Genomic DNA, 10,038 nt, shown 5'->3' on the forward strand with positions numbered 1-10,038 from the left:
GCCGCATGGAGAGGCCGAGAGGCTTTGGGAGAAACCAGGGATGGGGGGAGCGGAGAGGGTGCGGCGCGTGGCCAGCGGCCTCGGCTCGCCGGCACAGAACAGTTGAGGGAGAGAGAGAAGGGAGGGAGAGAGAGAGACAGAGAGATTTGCCTGACTCAAATTTCAATTTTTTTTTTCAAAATTTTCAAATGACACTCGAAAAGTTTTGAACACGAAAGTTATTCCAAATTTCGAACCCTACCACTTTTGTTTCAGGCTTATTTTCATTTGGGGCTCAGTTCAAAAGTTAAATTTGAAATCCCGACGAATGTACGTTATTAGCCGATTCGAATTTGAACTCAAGTTTTCTTCAACTTTTGTATGGAAATTTAAAAATATTTGAGTATGAAAGTTGTTCAACATTTAAAACTCTACAAGTTTTATTTCAGGAAAATGTTCAATTAAGCCACGGTTTGAAAGTTATTTTAAATCTAACACAACTAAGATTTTGAATTCCTAATTATTTCATGTAGACTTGCAAGACAGTAGATTATGAGTGTTTTTCTAGTAGATACTTTTAATGACAAGTTGAGCATGAAATATTACAATCATATTATGAAATAGTCTTATATGCACACACCCATACACACATGCACATACACATATGCAAGAAAACATAATTTCGAAACTTACTGACAATTATGCATGATGTTGTATGCATGACGTTGATTTAGCGATTTAATCACCTAGGATGTCACAGCCTACCCCCCTTAAAAAGAATCTTGACCCGAGATTCGAGTAATTAGGCTAAGTGTGGAAGGTGTGTGTACCTTGGAGGGAAGCTAGAAAGCCATGGTAATGTTCATTTAGATAGGTTTCAGTCTCCCAAGTGGCTTCTTCTTCAGTGTGATGACTCCACTGGATTTTGTACATTTTAACTACTTTTCTTCTTGTTACCCTTTCTTTCCGGTCCAGAACTTTGATAGGATATTCCACATAGGAAAGGTCCGGTTCTACCCGTATATCCTCTTGTTCGACAATCTCCGTGGGAACTCGGACACATTTCTTAAGCTGAGAAACATGGAAGATGTCGTGTATGGTGGATAGTTGCGGAGGAAGTCTCACTCTATAGGCCACGGGTCCACAAGTTTCGATGATTTCATAGGGACCAACATACCGGGGAGCTAGTTTTCCTTTCACTCCAAATCTTTGTACACCCTTGGTTGGGGAAACCCGAAGGTATACATGATCTCCAACTTCGAATTGTAAGGGATCTCTTCTTTTGTCGAAATAGCTCTTTTGCCTAGATTGTGCCGCTTTAAGATTTGCTTGGATTACCCTCACTTTTTCCTCTGCCTCGGTTACAAAATCAGGTCCGAATACCACTCGTTCTCCGACTTGCGACCAGCTCAAAGGAGTACGACACCTTCGACCATACAAGGTCTCAAATGGTGCCATTTTCAAACTCTCTTGATAGCTATTGTTGTACAAGAATTCTGCTAGAGATAAGCACTTATCCCAACTCTTGTCAAAGTGAATGACACAAGCCCTCAACATGTCTTCTAGGATTTGGTTTATTCTCTCTGTTTGTCCATCGGTTTGAGGATGATAAGCTGAGCTTCGAATCAGTTTGGTACCAAGAGAAGCTTGCAATTGTTCCCAAAAGCGTGCTATGAATTGAGTACCATGATCAGAAATGATCGTTTTAGGTACGCCATGTAGGCAAACAATGCGATCGAGATAAATCTCGGCATATTTCTTGGCATTATAGGTGGTGTGCACTGGAATGAAGTGGGCCGTCTTTGTAAGTCTATCCACGATAACCCAAATGGATTCGTGCTTTTGGGATGTATTTGGCAATCCAACAATGAAATCCATACTTATGTCTTCACATTTCCATGATGGGATAGACAAAGGTTGAAGAGGGCCGGCTACCTTCAAGTGGCTGGCTTTTACTCGCCGACAGGTATCACATTCGGAAACATATTTAGCAATTTCCCTTTTCATCCTAGTCCACCAGAAGTTTTGTTTAAGATCTTGATACATTTTATTACTGCCTGGATGAATGGAGAACTTGGAAAGGTGTGCCTCATCGAGGATTTGCTTTCGGAGCTCATGATTCTTTGGAACGACTATGCGGCTTTCGAACCATAGAATTCCATTGTGGTCCTGGCGGAAACATTTATATTTTCCTTCCCCTTGGGAGAGCTTCTGCTTGATGATTTTAATACCTTCATCATGTAGTTGCGCCATGATAATTTGATCGTGGAGGGTTGGTTCAATGGAAATGTGGTTTAAAGTGCCTTGGCGAATCATTTCCAAATTGAGTCTTCTCATTTCAGAACACAGTGTCTGGGTATAAGATTCCACAGTTAGGCAATTACAATGAGTTTTGCGGCTTAGTGCATCCGCGACTACATTGGCCTTGCCCGGATGGTAGTGCACCTCGAGATCATAGTCTTTGATTAATTCCAACCATCTTTTTTGTCTCATATTTAGATCGGCTTGGGTGAAGATATATTTGAGACTCTTATGGTCTGTGTAGATATTGCAATGAGTGCCCATAAGATATCGCCTCCAAATCTTTAGAGCATGAATGACGGCTGCTAACTCAAGGTCATGGGTCGGATAATTCTGCTCATGGGGCCGAAGAGCTCGTGAAGCATAGGCAATGACTCTATTGTCTTGCATGAGCACACAACCAAGACCCGTACCCGACGCGTCACAATACACGTCAAAGGGCTTGGCATTATCAAGTTGAGCTAAGACGGGAGCCTTAGTCAACAACTCCCTTAGGAGATGACATGTTGCCATGTAGTGTTGTAGTGTCATGGTAGGATAGCCACGTAAAGAGTGTAAGTGCCCTCTCGTATTGTATCAAGTTGAGTAGTGAATAAAGGTTTGAGTTCACTTGTAGAGAGTTGGTCTCCCATATTAGTATCCATAGAGAAAATTGTGTGAATAAGGATCCACTTAAAAAATCGGTGCCAAGATTAGGGACGCCGATTTATCAACACCAATATATACGGCTTGATGTACAAGTCATATACCTATAATTTATATAACTCTATGACCATCCCATGTCTATAACTCTATGGCTAATAAAATATATTAAACTAAGAATAATGAAAGAAAGAAACACGCCAATTAAGCATATCATTCACGGAGTTGAGCAATAATTAGCATACAGACAATGATTTCATGGATCTTTGCTCTCAAAACAGAAATGATCTCCTCATCACTTTAATCTTCTCAGTATCATGCTTAAGCTAGCTTGCATAATACCAAGTATCAATGACATGCATAGCTGCATGACCCTCCCCCTCAATTCATCGCCAGAAAGAGAAGACCTCACCTCGGCTCAACTCACATGTACGGCAATGTAAGCCATCTGTGCAAGAAGCTGTTAACTCAAACCTTATGAAGTTAATGGTCGTGCCAACTCTGGCACAATAATCTTGCACAATCCATGTAAGGAGCACCTGGAAACTCTGCCAATTCTATTGACACCAAATTGTCTTCCATAACTGTTCTGGATGTTGATGTGCCCAATGACCATCACGGCATGTGAATATGTGATGTCGGCAGGCAAGAATTTAGATGGATATATGGGATATGCTCATCATACATGTATGTCTCTCCTGGCTTCAGGAAGAAGTAGTTGTGTGACACACGGAAATTACTGATAACACCAAAAGCGATGAGAAGTGTCTTAGCTTAGGTCATGATTTTACTTAGAGTTTACTTCCAAAGCAAGGAGACATCTTTACATAGACCATGATTCCATGATTTTACTGAGGGTGTACCTTTGTGTTAACCTGTTGTATGATTCAAATAGAACTAAATTTTGATGATCATGTGGTCATGATTGTACTTAGAGATGACACTAGAACAAGAAGAAGCTGGATAGGTTCCAACATTAAAACAAGCTTCATCAGTTTCAACATCAGAACAAGCTTCATCAGTTCCAGCACAAGAAGTGATGTTCTGAAGCTTCCAATGAACAAACTGCTGAAAATGGGAAGAAATGGATGAGGAAGGAGGTGATGGTAGCATTTAATAAATACATTGAAGACAAATATGATCTTAAGGTTTGCTTGTACTTCTAGTTGTTTCAGTAACTTACAGTTTTTACTGACAAATGACTTTTTAGGTATTCATTACTAATATCTTTTTTTTTTGTTATAGGATATTCAGTATGAATTTGATGAGCTTGAGCACCAATGTTTTAGTGTGGAAAATTATTACAATGTTTTTCACCATTTCAACTTTACTATCAAGATGAAGGTTAATGGTTCGGCTGATTGGACGTCAATGCTCTTTTTTGCGGAAGTGAAGGAGATATTCAAACGGAAGATTTACTTCTGCTCTCCTCTAGAGCTGTATGAAAATGGTATGTAAATCTTCATACTGTTGAACTTAAGTTTTATTAATGTGCAATAACATTTACTTTTTGGTCATTTGCACACTATTATCATGACCTGCCTGAAATATTTCTCTGTAATAGGGCATTGCTACGCATGCAAGAAGCAAGGGATGGACGATCTGAGGAATCTGATAATAGGTTTATATGACAGACAATCCAAATTCAGTATTCCCCTTCATGTATGAAGCTGATATGTACTGCTTCGAGTCTGATGAATACATGTTATGTTGTTCTATCTATACTTGGAAGACGAAGCTGATGAGCATTATTTAGGGCTGGTGTATGTTGTTGTTTTGCTGGGATTACATGGTGTGTACTGGCCCAAACCTAGCATAGTTTGTTGAAACCTAATCAGATGTTGATTTCAGAATCTACCTCTAGGTGTTACTAATATATGTAACGTTACATATATGTTAAGGTGTGTCGTGTACGGGTTTCATGTTATATTGATACTGATAATATTTATCACTGGTTCTGTTGTCCACAGTTGAGGCTAATGTGCCCTGGTAGCATAGTTGCAATACATGAATGGTCGATGCGATGTGGTTCAGTGAGCATTTAGAAGTTTATGTGTTCTTTCCATAACATATGCAAAAAAATACTTATATTAATCTTAAAAAATTTTACTCATTGCATATATCAACTGTCAAAATTGGTATTGCTCATCATCAATGAATGTGGTTTTAACTCTAATCTAGTGTGCAGTTCAATGTGATATCGCTTATTAGTTCATACATGATCTAGTCAATTTTTAGTTCTCATTTCTATTCATATCAATTAATTAAGAAAGTAGTTCTCATTGCTCAGTCAATTAATTCTTGTATATATACTTCTGTTTTAAGTTCAAATTTTTGTTAGACTAGGCAATTATGTCCGTGCGTTGCTATTAACATAGTTGGTATAAATATCCGATACGTACAGTTGTTTATATATTAATTTGTAGAGATCTACGTGATTGAGTCTTGGACTGAGGGCTGGTCTGAATTGCATATGGGATGGATTAAGACCTATGTGTCAAGGACACAAGAACGTTCCTATTCGCATATGGGATGGACTAAGGCACACCTGTCAAGAACACAAGACGGACCAAAACAAAAAATTTGGTGAAAACCTTACTTACTTTAGAAACATATATAGATAAAAAAAGCTTTATAGTACTTATTATTAGCACTTCATTTATAAAGTGTAATGTACTACCTACAAATTCGGCTCAAACAATAAAAAATTTATTAACCGAATATGTAGGTAGTCCCATTACAAGTGAATGGTTCCACTCCTAGCCAAAGATGTGTAATCGTTAAAAAGAAGATAGTATTCAGGAGAACAGAAAGGTAGTTGACAAATAAGTAGATGCTCCCAGTAATAGGTAAAAGCTGAATGCAAATGCCATTTTTTTGTTTGTTGTTTGGGTCCCAAAGGGAACAATCAAATATCGCCGTAAAAGAAAATCTGGTACCACAAACTACTATGTCAAATTTTCAATTGGGTGGACAAAAATTATTGAAGCTGTAAAGGGAATTAGCCGAATGAGTACCCACTACACTTTTTTTTTGAGACAGTGTACCCACTACACTTTATTCTGTATGTACTTGTTGCTAGTATGTGATCTCCATTTGGTTTTGTTTGCCATATTTGCTCGAACAAAGGAGCGCGCCCCCTGTTTCCATTGGAAACCAGGTTCCACCGGCTACTTTCAAAAAAAAAACACCTAAACTATCGTATCTTCATGTCCAATGTTTGCTGTAAAAATAATAATGGGATCTCGTGAAACTGATGATAGATTGTGTCGTCACAGGTCGCTAAGTGTTTTATCCCTTGTATATACAGTATTTTTATTGTCAATTCTTAGACCTCTATTAATTAGGACTCCCTCCTCCATAAAAGAATGCAATTCTCGTTCCTCGAGAAGTCAAATAATTTCAAATTTATAAAAAAATATTATTTATATTATAGAATAAGTATCATTAAGTATTATTAGGTCAGTTATGTAATATTTTTCACATTAAATTTATTTGAAGATATAAATGTTAATATTTTTTATAAATTTATTCAAACTTAAAACTATTTGACTTCTGAAAAAACTGAGAATTGCTTTTTTTTTGAACTGAGGGAAAGTAACTCAGCAAAGTTACCACTTTCCTTGTCAAACTGATATGGAACAGGGAAAATTCAAAGAAATTTCATGCATTTGACGGACACCGTCTCTCACACTGAGTCGTGGTACCAATAAATTATCGTACGGGCACGCGTATTCTTCCGATGATGACGTGCCATGATGGCCACCCTGCGTAGTAATCTCGTTATTAAATTATTGCACCCTCCATTTGACTTCGGTGTACAAGTTGATTCCCTGCAGACCTGCAGATATTCCCCCCTCCTTGTCTCCTCATCAGTTCTTGGATAGGCACAACGGGCTCGAGTGACATCGCAGCATGGAGAAGCGCGTGGTGTTGGTAAGCGCGGCGGTGGCCGTGCTCGGCGCCGCCGCCGCCGTCCTGGGGTTCGTCGCGGAGGGCACCAAGTCCAAGGCAAGCGAAGCTTCACGCTCCAATCCCGTCTCACCATCTCTGCTCTGCTTCGAGCTCACCATCTCTGCTTTGTGATGACCGATCGACCGGATGCGCAGGCGTTCGTGGAGTTCGACGGGCAGCGCTGCGTGTACCGGCGCACGCCGGCGCTCGTCTTCGGCGTCGTCGCGGCGCTGCTCGCGCTGGCCCTCGCCACCGCGGCCAGCGGCTGCTTCGGCCGCGGCGCCCCCGCCTCCGGCCGCCGGCGCGCCACCGCCTTCAAGCTGTCGACCGTCGCATGGTACGTGCGCATAGCAAGTCGCAGTCCGGCGGCGCGCCCCCTGCCGTTCCGCGCGAGGCGCCGCTCGGTTCCATTCCATGCCGCTAGATAGACCAATCCTGATTGGCCGAGATGCCTGCTCTGCTCGGCAGGGTGCTGGTGGTGGTGGCGGTGGTGATGTTCCTCTACGGCGCGGCGATGAACCGGGGCGGGACGCGGGGCCTCTCCACGAGCAGGCGGGGCCGGTTCTACCGCCGCACCTACTACTACGGGTGCGCCGTGCTCAGGAACGGCATCTTCTCCACGGCCTCCATCCTGTCCGCCGCCGCCGCCGCGTGCGCGGTCGCCGCCTACGTCTACCTCCATCAGATGGACGGACCGGCCCCGCCGGGCCCGTTCGCCGCGCCGGGAGTCGCGATGGGGCAGCCGCAGTGGGCGCAGCCGTACCCGCCGCCGCCGTACCCGCCACCCATGGGTTACCCTGCTCCTCCCCCGTACGGCGGCTACGGCGCCAAGCAACCTGCGGGGACAGCTTGACCTTGACGTCAGCTCCTGCCCACCGTGTCCGCTCACGGAAAGTATGATCAGATGTTGGAATCTATTACTCCCTTTAGTTTCGAAAGTAGAAGGTATATATTTTGTTTATCAATACAGGGTTAATTACATTGCAATGATGGCTATACTTGGTGTTTCATGTCATCTTCAGGTAAAACATTAGACAACCTCTCCTAGTTTAATAACATTGAGCCGACGTCTATCAGAGGTGTTGAATAATTCATGCATCTTGGATTATGTTGTGGGCTCACTACTCTATACTCATGATTAAGGATATTTTGGACATTGACAAAATACACTTTTGAGTGGTACTTTTTGTTACAAAATATTATAAAATATAGCAAAAGAATAATTCAATGAAGCTACGTTCAGAGACGAATCTACTTATGCAATTTTTAAATACCCAAACTTGACACGAAAAAATAGTAGATAGAATAGTTACGACAACTTCTAATCAAACTTCGCTTACGTTTGACTCCAGAGAGTAGGTAGCTGTCAAACTTCTCTGCTTTCTGACAAATAATAGCGCGTAAGACTTATTATTTTGTTGGAAATATCCTAAGACATGGTAGTTTGTTTTAAATTGCACTGAACATCCTTCTTTGCATGCATGTTAGCAGAGTAAGAGCATCTCCAAAAACTAGCCATATTGCCATTTAGCTATCTATTTAACCATCTTCACCCTCAATTGTCCAACAGGCTAGCCACTACTCTCTTTTCTCGTCCCCGTCGTCCATCCCTGCCGTCCCCTGCCCGTCCACCGCCCCTTCCCTGCCATCCGGCCGCCGCCCTTTCCCGCTACCCTTCCCCGTCGTTGCTCCTTGGCGCTGCTCTACGAGCGGCTCGCGGCCGCAACAGCCCGGTGCGCGGGACAGCACAGTACCCCCATGGTGGAGGCGGCCCCTAGCAGTGCGGCGAGCAGGGCGCTCGCCGCGACAGAGGCGGCTCGGGTAGGGCAGCGCGTGGGCCTGCTGCGGAGCTCCCAGCTGTGGTGCACAACGGCCCTCCATGGACGGAAAGTTGGTGACCTTGGGGAGGATTGCCGGCATCCATGGCCACCATCGCTCCTCGTCCCCCGCCATGCTGCCGCATCCGCGTGCCGCGCTAGGGAGCAGGTCGGCGGTGTGGATGGGGAGGCTGGCAGTGCGATGGATGATTTCGCACAGGGATGGAATGGAAGGGGAACTTGGCGAGGAGTACATGGACAGCGCGGGATGGCATGGACGGCAAGGTTCGATGCCGGGGCCGGGCAGTGCGAGGGCGTGGGGACGGGGCGGGGGCAGGGCCCCAAAGTGGCGGCACGAGAGCGGCGCCGGCGAGGGAACGGGAGGGCGCGAGAGGGAGCGATACCGAGGGAAGCGGCCTGGCATTGGTGCCGAGCGAGGGGCGCGGGATGGCGAGGTGGATGCCGAGCAAAATAATATGGAGAGCCTGTTGGATGGTGATTTCTTCTCTTTTTATTTTTTTTTTACCTAAACCAAATTTTGCTAGCCTCTTGGAGATATCCTAAGACCGTAAGGTAATTCCATAGAGATCGGTAGGTACATTCTTGTAGCCAAAAATCTCCCCGTAGCTGTGTGCTGAACACTGTAGCATCACCATGAACAAGAAGATGCGTCTCTTCTGAATATCTGTTTAAATGTGTCTTCTGAGGAGTAGATCTGTTGAATGTATGTTCGAAGCAAGAGAAAACGATGCCGCCTCCTGGTTGCTTGGAAAACAGGCAAGGCGCGCACCTCCGCTTCCTGCCTTCCTGTTTGTGTTCTTGTCGGAAGTCGGAAGTCGGAACCATCCGGCGGGGATCGGAAGCGCGTGATGGCGACCGTCTCCGACTCGAATCCCTCCCCCGTGGACGATTAATATCACTCCATGGCTCCATGCCGATCCCATCTCGTTCCTCGATCCATCCAGAATTCCGGATCCATCCTCCCACCCACCGGTCCTCCTCCCCCTCCCGGCGTCCGGCGAGACCCGATCGAGAGAGTCTGCTCGCTCGTTCGCCCGGCGGCGACGAACCATGGGAGCCCTTCGTCGCGCCGCTCCCGTTCCCAGCGCCCGGCCGTCCTCCAAGCGCCCGCGGCCCGCCGCGCCCGCGCCCGCAGGTTGCGGCGCGGCTGCGCGGGAGTCGTCGTCGGCCCGCCGTGCCTGCGCCGATCAGAAGCTCTCCGCGCCCGGGCCCGGCGCGAAGGGCGCCAAGGTCACAACTGTTGCCGGCGGCGTGGCGCCACCCAACGGCCGCCCGTTCGTGAAGCGGCCGCGGGTCGTCGAACCTGCTGCTGCTGCTGCTACCT

The 10,038-nt window shown here is 45.2% G+C and overlaps 1 protein-coding gene and 1 pseudogene across 1 annotated transcript; both read left to right on the forward strand.

Moving 5' to 3' along the window:
- Window positions 1–3,530: 3,530 nt before the first annotated feature.
- LOC120655292 lies at window positions 3,531–4,732 on the forward strand (annotated as a pseudogene).
- A 2,011-nt stretch (window positions 4,733–6,743) lies between these two features.
- Window positions 6,744–7,984, forward strand: LOC120707926. The gene is made up of 3 exons (XM_039992991.1): window positions 6,744–6,933; window positions 7,032–7,213; window positions 7,345–7,984. Exons 1-3 carry the CDS (start codon window positions 6,838–6,840, stop codon window positions 7,727–7,729), a joined length of 663 nt encoding a protein of 220 aa, XP_039848925.1. The 5' UTR covers window positions 6,744–6,837; the 3' UTR covers window positions 7,730–7,984.
- Window positions 7,985–10,038: the final 2,054 nt, after the last annotated feature.

This window comes from Panicum virgatum, chromosome 1K (assembly GCF_016808335.1).
Source record: "Panicum virgatum strain AP13 chromosome 1K, P.virgatum_v5, whole genome shotgun sequence".
Classification (NCBI taxonomy): domain Eukaryota; kingdom Viridiplantae; phylum Streptophyta; class Magnoliopsida; order Poales; family Poaceae; genus Panicum; species Panicum virgatum.

What these genes read in the sequence shown, in the direction of transcription:
- LOC120707926 (XM_039992991.1), top strand. Translation starts at nt 6,838, where the DNA reads ATGGAGAAGCGCGTGGTGTTGGTAAGCGCGGCGGTGGCCGTGCTCGGC. An exon ending in CGGAGGGCACCAAGTCCAAG is followed by an intron (nt 6,934 to 7,031) that starts GCAAGCGAAGCT and finishes CCGGATGCGCAG; the next exon opens with GCGTTCGTGGAGTTCGACGG. An exon ending in AAGCTGTCGACCGTCGCATG is followed by an intron (nt 7,214 to 7,344) that starts GTACGTGCGCAT and finishes TCTGCTCGGCAG; the next exon opens with GGTGCTGGTGGTGGTGGCGG.